This window comes from Equus asinus, chromosome 11 (assembly GCF_041296235.1).
Source record: "Equus asinus isolate D_3611 breed Donkey chromosome 11, EquAss-T2T_v2, whole genome shotgun sequence".
In the NCBI taxonomy this organism is placed as follows: domain Eukaryota; kingdom Metazoa; phylum Chordata; class Mammalia; order Perissodactyla; family Equidae; genus Equus; species Equus asinus.
This window is the reverse complement of record NC_091800.1, coordinates 44637391-44657581: the sequence shown is the minus strand read 5'-3', so window position 1 is coordinate 44657581 and position 20191 is coordinate 44637391. Positions and strand designations below refer to the sequence as shown.

The 20191-nt window shown below is 35.7% G+C and overlaps 1 protein-coding gene across 7 annotated transcripts in view; it reads left to right on the top strand.

Annotated features, from left to right (window-relative positions):
* PCDH9 (protocadherin 9) overlaps positions 1-19792 on the top strand; it is an 871934-nt gene extending 852142 nt beyond the window's left edge. For all 7 annotated transcript variants that reach the window (XM_044779876.2, XM_044779874.2, XM_070480878.1 and 4 more), the window contains one exon: positions 17614-19792. In XM_044779876.2, coding sequence (XP_044635811.1) covers positions 17614-17987 — 374 coding nt within the window. In that variant the 3' untranslated portion in view covers positions 17988-19792. The remainder of the gene's footprint in view (positions 1-17613) is intronic.
* Positions 19793-20191: the final 399 nt, after the last annotated feature.

Genomic DNA, 20191 nt, shown 5'->3' with positions numbered 1-20191 from the left:
AGAAGGAGAAAACACTAAGTAGTAATTTCAAGACTTACAGGAGTTCAGAAAACCACATGTAGAGATTGCTTATCTTGTCATGTAGCAATTAGAGATAATGAATTTTTTGAAAAAAATGAATGCTATATATGTTTATAAATAACTTGTTTGTCTGTAATGACCATTTTAATTAACAAATAAAGAAATGAAAGCTACTTTGAATTTCATGTATTGACCTGACCACCTTAGGGATTCAAATGGCTCTTGGATAGTCAGTCAGACAATCAGCACACTTTCAAACAGCATTAGCTCCTAAAATAGTAGTGATGACCACTAATCAAAAATAACTTATATAAATATAAAAATGTCGGTGTCATGTTGACTTTCATCCATGCTCGTTCACCTAGATACCAACTTCAAAAATCTGTTCTTTATATCAGGAAAATATATTTTGCAGTTGTTATTTCCAGTTTACTTTTTGAAATTAATTAGAATATCAACCCCTCACCACCTACAAGCAAGTAGATTTTTAAAAAATCCTTGATTCTTTGTATTATCACAAGCAGAAAAATCTAATGGCAAATGAATACCCTCCATTTGAGGAAAATCTGTGGTATGTCTCCTGGTTCACGACTTTGGCTTTCTTCAACTTTATGCCATAGAAATTGAAGAGCAGTTTGTAATGGGTGGTATGTATTTACAGTTCAGGCATGATCGTGTAGCAGTGCCAGGTCTACGTGTTAAGTTAGTTCTGCATAAGGTGTTTGTAGCATATTCAACTGAGAGGAAAATACATTTTAGTGTCTATAAGAGTAATTACCAAGAATCAATGCTTTCGATTTAGTGAAAAACACTCTGAAAGGGAAAGAAATTTGGTTCAGTGGCATTGCATAAAGGAAGAATGCTCAAGCTATATGTGATCTTAAATCATCTATGTAATCCAAAACACCATTGCATCTTCTCTCATCTATGCCATCTTTTAGTAAAATGAGGCTTGGAGACTATAATTAAGAGCCACATACTATAGTTTTGTTAACTAAAATAATGCCACTGTCAACTTGGTAACTCTAAGATAACGAGGTTATGGATAGATAGATGGATACATGTAGATATATATTCCCCAAGTAATAACCTCAAGTAATTTATTTGTTATAAGATGGTTGTGAAATATGCTGTTTGTCGGAATTCCATTTACATTCCCTTCTGACAGGGAGAACATTTTGAGGTATTTCAGCTAGATAAAAAATAGTCTTAGTGATGGATTTTGAACCAAAGCCATACCAATTGTTCTACATGACAACTTAACTTTATAAATCTTGCCAAAGGTTCAGAGATCTCGAAACCTTTGACTGCCATCTAGATTAAAAAGGCAAGGTTCACTCTGCAGTTCACTTCTATTAGAGAGAAACAAACTGACATCCTAAGCAGTATTGATAATATTTGGCAAGGCCCAGCTGTCTTATGCTTTTATTGATGTGGTAGACTGAGGCACAGAGGCCAACTCAAGAACTCACAGCAGGAATAAAGTGTTTTAACACTACTTTACTGCATAAAGTTAAAAAGACACACGGGCCAGCCCAGTGGCGCAGCGGTTAAGTTTGCACGTTCTGCTGCGGGGGCCCAGGGTTCATCGGTTTGGAACCTGGGTGCGGACATGGCACTGTTTGACACACCATGCTGTGGTAGGTATGCCACATATAAAGTAGAGGAAGGTGGGCACGGATGTTAGCTCAGGGCCAGTCTTCCTCAGCAAAAAGAGGAGGATTGGCAGCAGATGTTAGCTCAGGGCTAATCTTCCTCAAAAAAAGAAAAAAGACCCAGAAACTTGAATTTATAAATTTACTAATAATTTTAATTTCCAATGAAGATATACTAGTTTGGTTATTTTATGAAGATCTGTGTATACAGTGTGGTATTTGGTGAGTATAATAAGTACAGCATTTCAAGAATTTTTACTAAAGTATTAAAAAAGACAATGGAATACTTCACTCATTCTCACTAGCACTATTTTCATCAAATCACAAGGCTGCTTTGAAGTTTTTTTTCTGCTTTTTCTCCCAAAATCCCCCCAGTACATAGTTGTATATTTTAGCTGTGGGTCCTTCTAGTTGTGGCATGTGGGCTGCCGCCTCAACGTGGCCTGATCAGTGGTGCCATGTCCACGCCAAGGATCCCAAGCAGCGAAACCCTGGGCCACTGAAGCAGAGCGTGCGAACTTAACCACTCAGCCACAAGACTGGCCTCCTGAATTTTTTAATAATATTTGTTCTGCGTTATTATTTTACTAATTGGTTTACATATTACCTATAGTTAATTGGAAGTATTGTTTCCAAACTGATCACCTTGTCTGGATTAGTGGTAGATGACCGTACTGGATTTTGAGGTTGTGTTTAGACCACTTAGGCCTTTAAAACTTGGATTCAATTGGAAGGTTATCTCAAGAGACATTTATTGGTTTTATATCTAGTGATTGCCAAAATAAACAAAAAAAAGCAGAAAACTTTCCTATATGTGTTCTTGTCATTTATGTTACAAGTGCTCTTGCCTGTGGATTCTCTGGTTTCCTGCATAAATTCTTTTGAATCTTCCATAGTTCTCTCTAGATTCCTGGCACGTCGCACACTCCCCTTGCCCCTTCAGGCCTGGGAATGGTAATATTTTCCTAGTTTTTCAAGTCCTTGCCTCCCTTACCACTCCATATTCATTCACTTTCCTCAGCCCACACTCCATAAAGAGTCCCTTCATTAAACTCTTTTCAATTAATCCTTTTGAGTGTCATCTCTTACATGCCAGGAATTGAAAGATGCCCAAGCTATGCCAGCTCATGGGGTGGCATACTTTCCCATTGTGATTTGATGGATGTCTCAAAGCCTTCTCTATCTCAAAATTACATTCATCAGCCATCATGCCTCAAGCATTCGTGTATTTGGACTGAAACAGCTTTATAAGGCTCTTATTGAAGTGTAGATATTTTTCTAAAGGATAACCATTAGCATTTTGGTCAATAACATTGTAAGATTAATGAGCTTATCCGTGTAGCCAACCACCAATTATGCCCAAGAGACAGGTCATTTTGATGAGACAGATTGAAGATAATAAAAACATATTTAATTGCAAAGGGACAGCAGATCTAGATAGGAAGCAATGGTGATTAGCCATAACTCCTGCAAAGAAGTTGTTGAAATAACCCAGAGGAAGAAGAAAGACAACCCCTCAGAAGACAAGGTCAAATTTTGCTTACCAAGAATTTTTCTCCTAGATGTGGAGTTAATAGCGGTCCCTTTCCCGTATTTTGTTTTCATATATTCACCAAGATATTTTATTCTAAGAGTAATACTAGTTTTCCTAAAATTTTGCATGTAAATGTCAGCTTAATCTTGAGAAATTTTTAAATATTTTCATTAAATGTTAAAGTACATTGATGTTGCAACAAAATTTGTTGCAACAAATTTTTTTATCTCAGAAAAATGATAAATGATTCATGTCTCATAAAATCAAAATGACAAGTAATGTTTTTGATGATAAATATGGCAACATTATATCTATTGAATAGTTGGGAATTATGATCAACTACCAATAAAATAATGAGATGCTAAAGAGATGTAACTTGTCTTCTATCATCAGAAAATTATACCCTGGTTGGCAATAGTCAGAGCAGAAAATATGGGAGGAACTCTCAGCCAAATTTATATAGATGTTACAAAATTCACATGTAATACTTATTATTTTAAGAGAGAAATTTATCTTTCAAAGACGTATATTAATGAAGTAATTTCTCTGGATTTACAAGGTGCATTCAGAGATAAACATACATCTCGGTCTGGAATGGGTAATCCTGGGCATCACCCTGAGAGGACAAGATATCTCTCCACAATACTCTATTATGTAGGCCATTTTCAATAATTCCCTTAGGAGATTCTTTCAAAATGTAGCATTATATTTCTCATTTTTAAAGTAGTTTTTCTTTATGTATAACTGTGTTTAAGCAATGAATTTCAGCATGATATTCTATATGTAATCTAACGTGGCATGTTAGCCTCTTCTAAAATCACCTTTTTCCCTAAAATTTGTTAAAAGTAATTTCATCCCTAATAGTTGTAGGCCAATATATTTATAGAGAGCCTAAGCTAGCTTAAATTTTTCAATACGTTCCCTATTCAAATTAATTTTTTCTAAATATCATCCAATTTACCAGGACATATCTGTACCATAGGGCTCAATCCGGCACAGTTATCTGGATCTCATTAGCACTCTGCTTCAGAAAAATTGCTAATAATTACTTTGCTGTTTTCAGGCTTTAAAGAATTGTTTTGTTATGTATCCTATGAATCTGGATTTCTGAAGACATCTAAAGAACTCTGTTGGTTAAAAGAATTATGACCTTCTGGCATGATGAAGGAGTTCCCTGGGGTATAGGAAGCAACCTAATTATGTTTCACTTTGGAGCATTCCCACTTGCTTCAACTCCAAAGTAAGGTAGAACATAAGTGCTTTGGAATTCAGCTATTTTGCCTTTATTAATACCCTTCATACATTGCAAATATTGTCTTAGTGAAATTTTATGCTGTGAACTCTTAGCAATGTTTCTTATGTACAAGTAAGAACTATTTGATTATTAACTATTTTCTAAATGTAAATTACTTCTTGCATAATGTTTTACATACAGTGTTAATGTTAGCTCACTGATTTGGGGCTAGCACATACGTCATTTATTCTTTCCTTTCAAAATAAATCTAGTCATTATCTACAGTGGGCCAGGCCATGGTAACAGATGTCGAGGATGCAGTTATCAAAAAGCAAATTACCTGGCTTTGTGATGATTATATTCTAGTAAGAAAGCTAGATGATTAACAAATAAATATAATGTGACAGGTAGTAATGAGTGCTATCAAGAAAAATACAGCAGAGTAAGGGGATAAAGAATGACTGAGTAGAGCATATTATTTTTTTATAAGGTGGTCAGGAAATGCCTCTATGAAGAATTGAATTTGAGGAGACATCTAAATGAAGTGAGGGAGTAAGTTACTCTAAGGCCAATGAGAAGGAGAGTCCAGGAACAAATAATGGCAAATACAGAGGCCATGAGACCTCATTAATCTTGAGGTATTTGAGCCACAGCAAGAAAGTCACTGTAGCAGAGCAAAGAGAGTTGCGGGGGAGGGGGTGGGAGGGAGTGTTGAGATGGGGGATATGAAATCAGAGAGTTGGGGAGGAACCAGATCATGTGAGACTCTCTGGGCCAAGGAGAGGACTGTGGCTTTTACTCTGTGATTGGAAGCAGAGAAGTGAGGTGGTCTGCTTTAAATATCGTGTTAGGCTGCATAGCCTCCAAACTTACCCACATTCCAGTCCCCAGAACATGGGACTGTGTTGTCTTACATGGCAAAAGGGACTTTGCAGATGCGATTAAATTAAGGCTTTTGATATGAGGAGAATCTCCTGGATTATCCATGTGGGCACAGTGTAATCAGAATGGTGCTTAGAAGCAGGAGGAGTTAGAGGAGGTGACATGATAAAGGAAGTGGAGATTGGAGTGATGTGGTTTGAAGATGCAGGAAGGACTCCAAAGCCAAGGAACACAGATGTCTTCTAGAAGCTCAGAAAAGGAAAAGGGATGGATTTTCCCCTCAGAGTTTCCAGAAGGAATCATACCTGTCAATACCTTCACTTTGGCCTAGTGAAACTGATTTCAGACTTTTGACCTCCAGAACTGTTAAGAGAATAAATTTATGTTGTTTTAAGCTACTAAGTTTCTGATAATTTGTTTCAGCAGCAATAGGAAACTAATGTAAGTATTTTAGTTATATAGTTAGAACTATATATATACATATTTGCCTCTAGTTAGCAATTGGAGAATAAAATATCAAAAGAGTGGAAGAAAGGAGTCTTGTTAGGAAATAGTAGCTTGGGCTGATGGGTTTGCAAAAGAGATAGGCTAAAGAACTTGCTGATTGACTGTGTGAAGAGGAAAAGATAGATATATTGTTTTTTGTTGCTGAGTAATAAATTAGCACAACTTAGTTTATAGCAAAACAAATGTATTATCTCAATTTCCATCTATTCGTTACCGCCCATGTCCAAGTGTGCTGGGCATGCCTGGGGGCTCACAAGGCAGAATCAAGGTGTCAGCTGCTCTGAGGCTCTGAGGAAGAGTCTATTTCCAGCTCATTCAGGTTGTTGGCAGTATCCAGTTCCTTGTGGTTGTAGGACGGAGATCGCTGTAGCCCTGCAGGCTGTGTTGTTCTCAGCCATTAGAGGCTGTTCAAGGATCGTTTCCGTGTGGTCCTTTCCATCTCCAAAGCAAGCCCACTGCGTCCTTCTTGTGCTTTGAATCTGAACTCTTTTCTGCTATCAGCTGGAGAAAGCTCCCTGCTTTTCAAGGGCTCACATGATTATATTATACCCACCCAATAATCTCTTTTTTGATTAACTAAAAGTCAACTTTATTAGTACAGGAGTAACTTTATTACATCTGCAAAACCCCTTTTGCATTTGTGTTCGTCAGTCTGGGCTTCTATAGCAGAATACCATAGGCTGGGTGGCTAAAATAACAAACATTTAATTTCTTTCTCAGAGTTCTGGAGGCCGAGAGGTCCAAGATTAGGGTGCAGGCAAAAGTGGTGTCTCATGAGAGCCTTTTCCCTGGTTTTCAGACGGCCACCTTCTTACTATATCTTCATATAGAAGAGAGAGACAGAGCTAGCTTTCTAGTGTCTTCTTATAAGGTCTATTCGCTAAACCCATCATGAGGACTCCACCCTCAGGACCTCAACTAAAGATAATTATGTCCCAAAGGCCCCATCTCCAAATACCACCCCATTGTGAAGTAGATTTCAACTTATGAATTTGGGGGAGGGGGCAGAAATATTCAGTCCATGGCAGCCATATAATTTAACACAATCACTTGTGCGATATCTTATCATATTCATGGCCCCAAAGATTAAATTGGGAAATATTTAGGGGAAGGACATTTTAGATTTCTGCCTAACAGGTGCCAAGGCTGACTCCTTTTTATTTATTTTTTCTTTCTGAATTGAGCAAGCAGGTGATCTGTGTGCCATATACAAGAGTGGTAAATACAGGGAGAGTAGCAAGTTTGAAGAAAGGAAAAGTAAGGCAAGAATTATGTAAGTTGGAAATGCCAATTAGGTATCCAAATGATGCCAAGGAGCTGGCAGTCAGATAGACTGACATGACTTCTCAGGAGAGATATGGGGCTGGAAATATAAATTGGAGAATCACCAGCATATATATGATATGTAAGGCCACCTAATTATTCAAGCCCATTAGATGGAGTGAGAATAACAAGCACTGAGCATTCCAACATTTAGGGGTCTGGAAAAGGTTGTGGTGCCATAAAAAGAAACTGAAACAGGGACGCCCGTGGTGGATGGGAGAAATCAGGAGAATGAGGCAGCACCGCTTAACTTGTTAGAATTGAAAACTCTTGGTCTCCACCCCAAACCTACAATATCAGAAGTTCTGGATGGGGTCAAGCAATTTATGTGTAAAAAGCCCTCCAGCTAACTCTGATCTCATGCAAAAGTTAGAGAACTCTCTTTGTTTAGACCACTGGGAAAGGACATAATGGGGATAGTTAAATCCTCAATGTCCTTGCTTCTCAAAATGGGGTCCTTGAACATAGCAGCACAGAATTTGAGATATTGTTAGAAATAAAGGGACTCAGGACCCATTCCAGCTTTACTGGATCAGAATCTGCATTTTAACGACTTCCTCAGATGGTTCATATGCACATTAACATTTGAAAAGCACTGATCTGTGCTATGTATTAATTCAAAGTGGTGCTAAAACAATCCTGGTGTAAGCATACATACACGCACGCCCTACAGATCACATGCACCATAATTGATGTTTTATTTCCTTTAAAACATAACCTTTAACGTCTTTTTAAATATGTAAATTGTCTTTAAATCCTTAATAACTTAACAAAGTATTTCCCCCAAATTTCCCATCTGGGAGAAGTCTCTATGCTCTGTGAAGACTGTGAGAAGTAGAATTTCTAGCCCAGAAACGAGGAGGGGAATGAGGCTGCAGTTATGTGTTGTTGGTGGTGTCAAGTCAGTTCCAACTCCTAGCGATCCTGTGTACAGCAGGCAGAATTTTTGCACTAACCTCTCACCTCCGGGGCTGTATCAGAGTATGTGCCACTGCTCTTCACAGGGTTTTCATGGCCAATTTTTTCCGAAATAGGTGGCCAAGTCCTTCTTCCTGGTCTGTCTTAGTCTGGAAGCTCTGCTGAAACCTGTCCACCACGGGTGACCCTGCTGGTATTTGAAATACCAATGGCATAGCTTTCAGCATCACAGCAACATGCAGCCACCACAGTATGAAAATTCAGACTTTGTGATGTGGTTCCCTTACTTGGAAGTGAATGCGGGCCACGTTGGGGAGAACACCAAATCTTATCCACTAGACCACCAGGGCTGGCAGTGATAAGTGCCCCAGGTGAAAATTATCAGAGAGCACTGGGCAAACGAAAATTAACTCTATCAGTTTTTTCCCCATTCTAATTAAATTTACCAGAAATACGGGGAACGGTGGAAATTGCTCGAAGGCTAATTACTTCACAATATTGTGTACTACTGGCCTGGTTTCAGACAAACTTCTGAGAGTTTTTTAAGGGGACGTAAAATTATATAATTTGCTTCTTCATTTTTAACTTAAGATTGCAGCCTGAAACTAATCTGTAAAGAATTGCTTCATTTCTTACCACCTTAGATTTACTCTTTAAAACTTGTAGCACACCAAGTAAGATTTACCATTTTTTTAAAAGATACTATACAAATTGCAAGAAATGGAGAATAATTTAGAAAATACCAGTCCATGAATGAGTTTTTAAAATGAAAGACATCAAATATGATTAAAAGAAATCGTGAACTTTAGAGGGAAGTAAATTTGATCTGCGACAATGTAAATAAGGTGTTTCGCATCAAGCAATTGGATCAAAATTTGAAAGTAATTTAAATAATCAATGAAAGTCTATCCCATTAGATTATTGTCATTCAATTGATTGCGACGTCAAATACTAACGGTGAATAAATAAAATTATCAAAGATAATTTTCTTTTCAGCAATTAGCTTTAGCAGATGAGAAAAGGCAGTTGATATTCATCGCACAGAGAAGAAAGCTAAAGATTTATAAGGAAGTGCTCTCCATTCTCTGTGAACTCTAAAGTCTGTTCAAATAGCAATGTCCTCTCCGGCGGAGAGTCTGCCGCTTGGGCTAGCCATGTGTTATTATATTTGGACTGTCTCCATCTGCAAATGTTGACTTTTCATCTGTGACCAAGGAAAAAGATCTGTGAGGAACGTGTAAAACATTTAATCCTTGTTTACTTGTTAACCAAAGGTTTTGTCAAATCCTGCTAGTGTGGGTTTTTGCATTTGCCTCTCAAGGTGACTGTAGGTACATGCAGAAAGCTGTGTTTAAATCTGAGCTATAAGCTAAAACTCTGATTAAACCATTAGATTTTTACTTAGAATTAGAAATATAAATATTTGTTCTAAATATAGTTTCACGTTCCAAAATATAAGTGTGACCTTAGTAATAGAGGAATCTAAAGGAACAATCGATTCATAATTTCTTTGCCCTGTCTTGGGTTTCTCATTAGTAAAATGAAATCTGAAAAGTTTGATTGTCTATGACAAACCACAGTGATATTTAATGAAAGAATAAAAGAATGATAGAGATTATACATCAAAATCTAGCCTTTTACTCTCAATTTATAGATGAGAAACTGGCAACAAGAGTATTTAAAATTACTTTCATAAAGTCCGCACTAATTCATTGTTTTACTGGGACTTCAATTCATTTCTCTGTTTATCCTCCCTATAATGATCGTGTTACTTGAGATTTCTGGACTAGTTCTGATTGTAGATATTCTATGCAACAGTCTCTTGAACCTAACATGAGATCAAACAAAAATTATTGAATGAATGAATGAATGAATAAAAAACGTTTTTCCGAGGGCCAGCCCAGTGGCATAGAGGTTGGGTTTGTGCACTCTGCTTCAGAGGCCCAAAGTTTGTGGGTTCAGATCTTGGGCACAGACTTACACACTGCTCATCAAGCCATACTGTGCTGGAATACCACATACAAAATGGAGGAAGATTGGCACAAATGTTAGCTCAGTGACAATCTTCCTCAAGCAAAAAGAGGGAGATTGGCAACAGATGTTAGCTCAGGGCCAATCTTCCTCACCAAAAAACAAAAACAAAAACAAAAAACACAACCAATGTTTTTCCCATGAGTATACATACTCAAATTTGCCAGATCTGTTTAGATTGTCCACATAACTATGCTATACTATTTCATATATAAATCTGAATAACAATTGCAATGAAATTTATACCCTTTGATTTTTTCCTGTATGATAAGAGCGAAGTAATAACTGATATTTATTCCCATGTAACACTGATTTAAAAATATCAGTTGGGCATAGTATAATGTGATGTGACAAAGAAATAATGTATCAAAAGGGAATGTGGACAGTGCTGAAAAATTTCCTCTGTTTATCATGCCAACGCTCATATTTGAAATTAATTTTTCCATATTTAGATTGCAAGTAAATTGATTGATCTGATGTGTAATAGCAATTATTTAATCAATATAGAAAATGATGGAATAGTGGCTATTAGGGGTGACTATCAAGTGAATTTGCCTGACATCTTTTCAGGTTCCTCCACATTTATATAAACATTTAGCTTTAGCTTCTGTTCCAGGTAAACAACAAAAAGATACAATGTTGTTATGCTGTTATATTTGTCTCAAAAAAAACAAAAAAGAACAAAAATAAATTGAGGGTGATAATAAGCTAGTAAAAATATTAAATTTTTCTGTATTGGTCACCTAGAGATACTAAAATTGACTTAAAATGTAGTGAGTGCAAATCTTCGCTTCTCTAAATTTTATTATAGAAAAGATTGATCAAGGCCAGTTGCAAGTATGAAAACTAAGATTTCCTCAATGTGTTAATAATAGCAAGTGCAAAGCAAAACATAGGATAAAGGCCTACATAACATGGAAATTTCTTTAAAACAAGTAAAGAAATTTCATTACTGGGCCTAAATATCAGGGAAACTGCTTCATCAAATCCACATCAGTGGATGCATCTTTCACTTTAACGTGTTTAGTGATTCACAATTCTTTGCATACTACGCTCCTGCTAGGGTAAAATCTTGGGGAAATACAGCAAAATGGAACTTAAGAGCAATCGTTTTGTGTAAAAATAGTGATATATGTTCTTTCCACAAAAAGGCCATTATAACATGACAATTTGATGTATTTCGCATGGAAGAGGTACTTTTCTATAATAAAAATTGAACAAAACAAAAAATTGAGTGAGATGTGCTGAGTTTGATCCAACGTGATATAAAAATGACTTAGCTATTTTACAATTCAATTTTGGCACTCTCTTTAGTCTTATTTTACTCAACAGTAAAAATTCTAAGGAAAATTCCTTCACATAAAAGGCTAAACCTTTATACAGTGTGAAACATCTCTGGATTTTAAAAAAATATATCAGTTTCCAGCTCTGGAATTAAAGGACTTCAATTCATCAGGTTGAAAAGCTGGTGGTCAACAGGCCAGAAGGTACATGTTAATGACAGCAGTGAGTTAATCAGTGAAGTATCAGATCTGCTTCCAGGTACAATAAAATGAGATCAAGGCCCATTCATGTATCCTACCATTTAAGTATAGTTGGAGATCCATTAACCTGGATAGTTTCACATTTTAAAGCTGCGTCTTTAAAAGTCAGCAATTCAAGCAGCTCTCTGACAGCTATTGATGCATAAACCACAGAAAAAGTATTTTGTTTGGTTTTGAGTGAGAAGGTGAGTTATACAAAGATGGAGAGGGAAATACACTGAGGCCTGATATAAATATTAATGGAGACAACTTACAAGGAGCTTTCTGTTATGTGCTTTTGTTTTTGCTTTCAACACTTAAATGCAGAGACAGATGGCTTGTACAATTTACCGGCACCTGTGTCTTTCTACATTCAAAAACCAAGAACGATAACTAAACATGTAGATTGTGGATTGTGAAAGGAACAAATCATTTAGGTTTTTTAAAAAAAAATCAATAAATCTTTTGGTGTTAGAAAAATCATGATGGGGAATTTTAATTACTTCATTTTTATTTATTTTTATTTTACTATTATTATTTTTTTTGGTGAGGAAGATTGGCCCTGAGCTAACATCTGTTGCCAGTCTTTTGCTTTTTGCTTGAGGAACATTGTCACTGAACTAACATCTGTGCCAGTCTTCCTCCATTTTGTATGTGGGATGCCTCCACAGCATGGCTTGATGAGTGATGTGCAGGTCCATGCCTGGGATCCAAACCCACAGACCCTGGGCCACTGAAGTGGAGTACACGAACTTAACCACTATGCCACCAGGCCAGCCCCTTAATTACTTTATTTTTAAGAGAAAGGTCTAATGCTGATATTATAGAAAGTATTTATAAGCAGTTTGGAATCCTGATCTGAATTCTAAATAGATATTGTGTGATAGAGCACAAATAGAACATTACAAGATGTATGAAAAAATTGAAGAAACAGGAAACACACACGCATGCAGACACACACACACACGCATATAAAATCTCAAGGAATTTATTAAGAATCCAGCACAATATCTTATTCATGAGATACATGTTAGTTATTCAATAAATACCTGTTGAAAAAATGGATGTATTAAAAGTAAATATTCATCAATTAAGATAATTACTTAGTGATAACATTAAAAAATAATTGTATCAAAGATAAAGGGTAATATTTTAGTGCATAAACTTTTTGTAGTATTACCAAAAATTGCCTGATATTTTAATTGCTATACATTTGATGGATAATCATAGATTATTTTCAATCATATTTTAGAAAATGACAATATTCAATATCATTTATTTTAAAGAATGTTTTTCTCTTTTTTAAAAGCATAAAAATAATTCAGTCAGTGGTTCTAAAATTGAGGAAAATGAATTAGAAGCTATTCAATGTCTAGCATGTTTCAGATTTTGAACTTTTAAAGGACAGGGACTGTATTAGACCAGTGGAATGACTGTGTTCCTTTTAATAATCCATCATCAAATTAAAAAATTTGGGGGTTGGCCTCGTGGCCAAGTGGTTAAGTTCGCGCCATCTGCTTCGGCGGCCCAGGCTTTCGCTGGTTTGGATCCTGAGCATGGACATGGCACCACTCATCAGGCCATGTTGAGGCGGTGTCCCACATGCCACAACTAGACGGACCCACAACTAAAAAATATCCAACTATGTACTGGGGGGATTCGGGGAGAAAAAGCAGGAAAAAAAAAAGAAGATTGGCAACAGTTGTTAGCTCAGGTGCCAATCTGTAAAAAAAAAGACTCTGGCCTTCAGAAGGGGTGGAGCTGGTAAGGACTCCTCTCAGAGTGGTGCCTGAAAGAATCTATTTCTAAAAAAAAAGCAAAATTTTTTTTCTTCTTACCAGTTCATGACAGATTTTATGGAAGAAAACTTAGAAGCATTGTTATTTCCCAAAATAAAACACATTGTGGTTTTTTTTTTTCTTTTAATATCAGGGCAACTATCAGGAATTATATGTAGGCCCAAATAAAAAAAGTAAAATTTTCCCTAGTTAATGTCATGTCCCAAAATAAAAATTTACCAAAGCATAAAGCAAAGCATATTTTCCAATAATACAGCTCACCTATCTCAAGGACATAAGCAAATTGGTGTAATATAACTTAATTTTTTTTTTGTTTTAATGCTGTCTTGATGCAGTTCTGAGACCCTGGCTAGAGGCTGGTCAGTTCCCTTTGTTGAGTAAGTCCACACCCCCTACTTCCCTCTGGAAGTTCTCAACTCCTGGGTCACTATGTACCTGCCATAGTTGCCCAGCGGTCAGGATTACCAGATGATTTGAGACAAACCCCTACGCCCTGAAGCCTGAGAAATTACTCACATCAGTCAATCCACAGAGACCTCTGGAAACCTAGTTAACCCCACCCTGTCTGCCATACATAAGCTGTCCCCAACAGTCCAGTTTGCTGTTACTCTGTTCTTGGTACAATCTGCTATGTGGTCCTTCCTGGTGGGCTTTTCTCCTTGGGAGCTCTAAGTAACTGAAACGTCTGGCTTTCATCTGAGTATCACTGTTTTGTGTTCCACGTTTTTGTAAGTCTTTAAATCTTATACGACAATCAGCTACCTAAAAGACTTACCTAAACATCTACAAAACTTCTGTAAACTTGTAGACTTTATCAAAGCCTTTAAATTTATTTACAAGAATAAATCATAGGAAGTACAGTTCTCAAAGAGCAATTAATATTATTTAATGAGCAGAAACTCATTTTTTTTGCAAGTTAAAGATATTGTATGGTACACACAAATTTTAACTGTAAATGTTTTCAATTGTCAATGATAAAATGGTAGAAATTACATAGTTTGGAACAAAGCCCGCATTATCTTGTAAAGCAACAGGTCTCTCTAAATCAGTTGACTGCCTCCTATTTCTTCCCAATGAAACCTTTCTCTTCCCTCTCAGTTCACTGCTTTTAAGGCAATTATTTATTTCCCAGGATAGAACAAGAGCTCCATGAAGTAGTGTTGACATCTGTTTTATTCACTGCTATATTCCTGGTGCCTGTCACAGTGCTAGCACATAGTACATGCTCAGTAAATATTTGTGGACTAAATAAATGTTATCTGTTCTGAAAAAAAGTATATACTCTATTTTTTAAAATATTTCACTCAATGCTGAAAACTTAGGGTCCACATATACTTATAAACACACACACATTGTTCTCAATCCTTGAGTAATATTCCTTATTCTCAGTCCTTGGGTAATAAGATGGCAATGTATGTTGGATAAGGTTATCTTAAAAATAATTGTGTGTACTCTTCTATTTTTGATGTACTCAATAAAAACCTAATTCTATTGATATTTCTGAAGTAGCTGATAATTTATTTTTTTCTTTTGGAGATATTAACAAGAAAGGAAAATATTAATCGTGCTGGGAAAGGAAAGATTAAGGGTTGGTTTATAGGGCTCAAGAAATATTACATATCAAATTGATGATTATTTTATCTCCAGTGGTGTCTAGAGAGGAGTGAATATGTTTAACAGAGAAGTTACTTCATTTATTAACTGTCACAAAATATTGCTAGGCAAAAAGATTTATTGTTGCAGAAGCTTTTGGTGTGATGTTTGTGCAATCAGCATCTTCTAATATAATTACTTCAGGTCTACCTTTAAGCAGAGGATATCTTTAACAATTTCGCAAAACATTTCAACCTCATGAAATTTTATTTAACAATTAACATTGTTCATAGATCCTCCCTATTGCTTAGCACTATAAGGAATCAGAAGACTGATAAGTCATTTTTTTAAATCAATGGATTTCAAATCTAGTTGGGAGAAAACAAAAATAAAAACATATACTCATGAGTATACAGAACCTGCCCAAAAAGACAAAAATGGCATCAAGGTAAGAGTTGAGGGAACTCCAATAGGAAATGCGTTATTCATCGATAAGGGGAGATCTGTGGAAATCTCGAAGCTGCATATGAGACATGAATTGGTTCTGTTATGGAAAGTTATGGAAAAGTTGACCCTTGAAAGACCCAGTAGTTAAATGAAAAAGGGCCAGGTAAAAAGCATCTTCTGAGCCTCTGATGCTGGTGTAGAGAGCATGGATTGGTTTGAGCCAGTTGTATTTGCTTTGTGGATACAGAGTCACCGAGCACATCAAAGTGAACCCAAAATGGAGAAATTCGTTTGAACTTTTAAAGTGTGGGCAGAATTCAGAGGGCAAAGAAAGGTTCATAGAGAAGTTTAAATTAAATATCCTAGGAAGTAAGTAATCATTGGAGCTTTATGAGAGAAATAGTTTTAAGTAATGAATTGTGTTTAAACAAAATAAACATGTTTGCTTTTGAGGGGATGGGAATATGGATTGGATGGGAAGGACTTTTAAGGTTATTCTGCAGAGCAGATTTTAGATTTCAAAAATGACTAAAATTTGAGTTTGTCTGAAAGAGTACATTTTAGCTACGTTTTTTCATGTCCACTGTCCATTCTGATGTAGCCTGTGTTTTGTCGTCTCAGGTATTTGTCATCAACTGTTGCCTTACATCACATGTAAGAAATATCTAGAATGTTATTTGGAAAAACATATAAAATACCCCACAATTATTGGGCACTTATAAGTGTTAGTAGTACTAACTTGGATTTTAGCAAAGACCTACATTCCAATTGTATAGTTATTTTAGTTGTTGACTAGGCAAGCTTGCAGGTATGTTTTCTTCTACATTTTTATTCCGATGACTCTCTGCTTTTGAAAATGCTTTATGCTTCAGGCATTCTTGCCTATCCACTTAACCTCATTCATAAAATCAATTCCTAATTTCCAAGCTATCACTTATGGCTTGACTGTTTAATCAAGGGGAAAAAACACAAGTTTTTTCTTTACCATTTGGCAGTAGTTGTTTTTCAGTAAAGGGCTGATTTCCTACACAATCAGAAAAGAGTTTGCTTTTGAAGTCATAGTTAAAATGTATGTTCTCAATTGCCTGCTGGCAAAAAAATAAAATAAAATTGAAACATCTATGGTGACTCTTTTCCCCCAAATATTAGACTCCATGTGATCCAATTTGCAACTTAGCTATAGTTTTATACCCTTAGAAATCTAGAAAATAGATTAAGCTCGGAAAGAACCAAAATGCTGTCTTTGGATGCAAATGGCTTCTTTATTTATTTGGACTTCAGAATGCTTGCAGCAGATCAGATGTGCCTTTGGTAGCATACTTTATTTAAAATATTCTTTAAAATGATTAATTTTTAAAATGTTGTGAAATTATTTTTATGTGATTTCATATATAAAAAAAGTATTTATAGGAAAACATGACATTTTACATAACTATTTAGAATATTTATTTTTTAATTTTTTTGCTGAGGAAGATTAGCCCTGAGCTAACGTCTGTGCCAGTCTTCCCCTACTTTATGTGTGGATTATAACCACAGCATGGCTGATGAGTAGTATAGGTCCGCACCCAGGATCTAAACCCGTGAACCTGGGCTGCCATGGGGCCAGCCTCTAGAGTTTTTATTTTTAATGATATTATATTTTAACTAGTACTTTTGCATACTTTTTCATAGAATTGTAACATTTACATATTCTTCAACATTGCACATAAATCTTTTCTATTTCTCATAATTTCTCATAAATATGAACTTTTCATTGAGAATTAGGACATAAATCAGTAATAATACATATGGCATGGAAAGAGTTGATCAGAAATAATATATCATAGATATATCTGTTTATCCATGTTTGTCTTTTTCTCTCTGTCTATCTATCATCTGTCTATTACCTATCTCTATTTTTCTGTGTGTTTATGTTTCTGGATGTAAAGGAAGGCATAAAGAGGAAAAGAGATAAATGTTACCCCCAGAACAAGGAATTTGATTTCTTCTGTGTTAGTCTTAAACGGATGGGCAATAATATCTTTGAATTTCTTAATAAAGTTTTCATGAGAAAATGAGATCACCAATGAACTTTTTCTCAAAGAAGATAATTGTAAATAAAAATTCTAACCCCTTTCCTTTATTTTCTGTCTCTTGTCCTCTGCAGATGGGCCTCTGGGACCCCGAGGGTTAGCTGAAGCTACAGAAATGTGCACTCAAGAGTGCTTGGTTTTGGGTCATTCTGATAATTGCTGGATGCCACCTGGCTTGGGTCCATATCAACACCCTAAATCTCCTCTCTCAACCTTTGCACCCCAGAAAGAATGGGTCAAGAAGGACAAGCTTGTGAATGGGCACACCCTGACCAGAGCCTGGAAAGAAGACAGCAACAGGAACCAGTTCAATGACCGTAAGCAGTATGGCTCCAATGAAGACCATTTCAACAATGGCAGCCACATGACAGACATTCCTCTGGCAAATCTGAAGTCTTATAAGCAAGCAGGAGGTGCTATTGAGAGTCCTAAGGAACACCAACTCTAAAAATAAAGGCTATATGGGACCTAATAACTTTAATCTAAATAGACATGCTAATACCGTGTGTGTCAGAGCTTTATGTATTCAGTAGATCTCTACAACTATGCCCCTTATAGCAGGGAAATCCATAACTTTGTGTTAGCACCATGGAGGAGTCAATGTTTCACGACATAAGAGAGAAAATAGTTCTACTAGCCATGTGTTTACTAGAATTGATTAAACTCTCTAGAGATCTCGCCATTGTGCAAATATCCTTTTTTTTTTTTTAATTGCATTTTATTTTGACCCTGGACTGCTGCTACAAACAATAGAATATGCATTTGGAGAGTAAGAAAGTTCCATGGATTAGAGTGACTGACAAACATATCCAGTTAGAAAATTGTGCTCTTTTTGTCATTGATTTGTGCTGGGACTGCTATACTTGACATTATACTTCAAAAAAAACTTAAAAAGATAAGCATTAAACCTATTGTGCTGTTAACAACGTTAGTGGACACTTGTAAGTCAATCAGTGTTAAAGTATTTGTAAATAGAAGCAAGTTATTATTAACAACTTTTGTGTACTTATAACATTCACCTAAAAACTGTTGTAGCATAATTCTGTGTTTTATGGTTGCTTCCTTCCTTTTTTGTTTTTGTCTCTTTGTCGTTATTTTTGTTGTTTCTTTCAGTGAGGTGTTTCTGTGTTAGTAGTCTGTCTTGACACACATTGTTCAACGGATCTCAAACACTTGTGTTTAAAAAAGGTTCTGGAATCTTGCTTCTTTTATGATAGCTTATCATGCTGGAATTATGTAAAAAATAAACATAAAAAACAAAAACTTTATATAAAAAGAAGGACTCCTGCAAAAGCTTGGAAATTCAGAACCTATTTTCTTGACATCCTTATTTTCAGAGTAGGCAAAAGCAAAATCACTTAATTAGTAGCATTAAGTGAGAGAGTAATGGGAAAGTGTTATCCTTCAGAAAGTGATATAATATTCTGTACTTGTCACTCATGCAAAACTAATGTATCAAAATTAGCATATCTTGAAGAAAAATTACTATTCAAAACTAGTTTCAATTGGGCAAATGTGTGTCTACAACTTTGTTGAAATGGCAGAGTTTGTGTTGATCCTCATATACAATAATGTTGTTGTAACACAAGTGTTAGACCATAGCCACAAAATATTTAATGTGTTGTGCCTTCATGATGTAACAGAACATTCTCCAGGTAGGCTAGTTGGGGGAAATAAAGGGATAAATCTCTAATTATTGCTGTTTAACTGTTTGTTATCATAGTTGGTCAATGCCTGGCAGGTACCAGCATCTCGTCACTTAGGTCAAACCAGCAGAGTGATGACTAATGTTTAATAAGATCTCAGTTGCACGTGCAAACAAATCCAAATTCGAACATTCTTAGGAGGTTTTTGTTAAGGCATGACAGATGATTTAAACAAATAAATAGCATGCAACAAAATGTCTTTATTGAGAGAAGTGAAAGTTATCTTAATGCCACGGTTCAACATCAGTTTAAAAGTTAAAAAAAATAAAATAAAAAATAAAAAAAAAGGTTTGCTAATCTGATAGTTAATTTGTTCTTACCAAAAATAAAATTACTTTGTAAATAGCAATTCACATTTTTCCACAGTATAATGGAAAATAATGGGTAGGGGTGCATTGCTTATTGCAGTACATTTTTGTCGGTTTGTGAGGGGTGTTTGATGACTTTGACAGAATAAATATCTAAACAATTACCCTTGTTACTGCTTTGCCAGTTCTACGTTATTTACAATTATTCAGCTCTTGCAATAAATGTTCTGAATTCCTGATTGTAGTGTGTTAATTCTTGGTCAACATCCCAAGTGATCATTTCTACTCTAATTGTTGGATAAATATTTGTTGATAAAATTTAACTTTTAATTGGAAATCAAGGAAGATTTGCTAGGGGTTTAATACCTATGTTCTGAAAATATGGTTCCAAGTTAGAATTAAATTCCCCTAATGGTCTATGAAATGATTTTCTAGGGAAATTCATGGAGAAAGTTGGTTCACTTTCTAGTCAATATTCGTGCAAGTTTCATCAAAGGGAAACCAGAAACAGGACAGGTAGCACTGGTTGGTTAGTGAGGTTATCTTCTTGACTCTTAGTCTCTTTACTAAGATTTCATGAAATAAACTCTCAGATATTTCATTTTTAGCCACGGCAGAAGAAGACTATTCTGGGATTA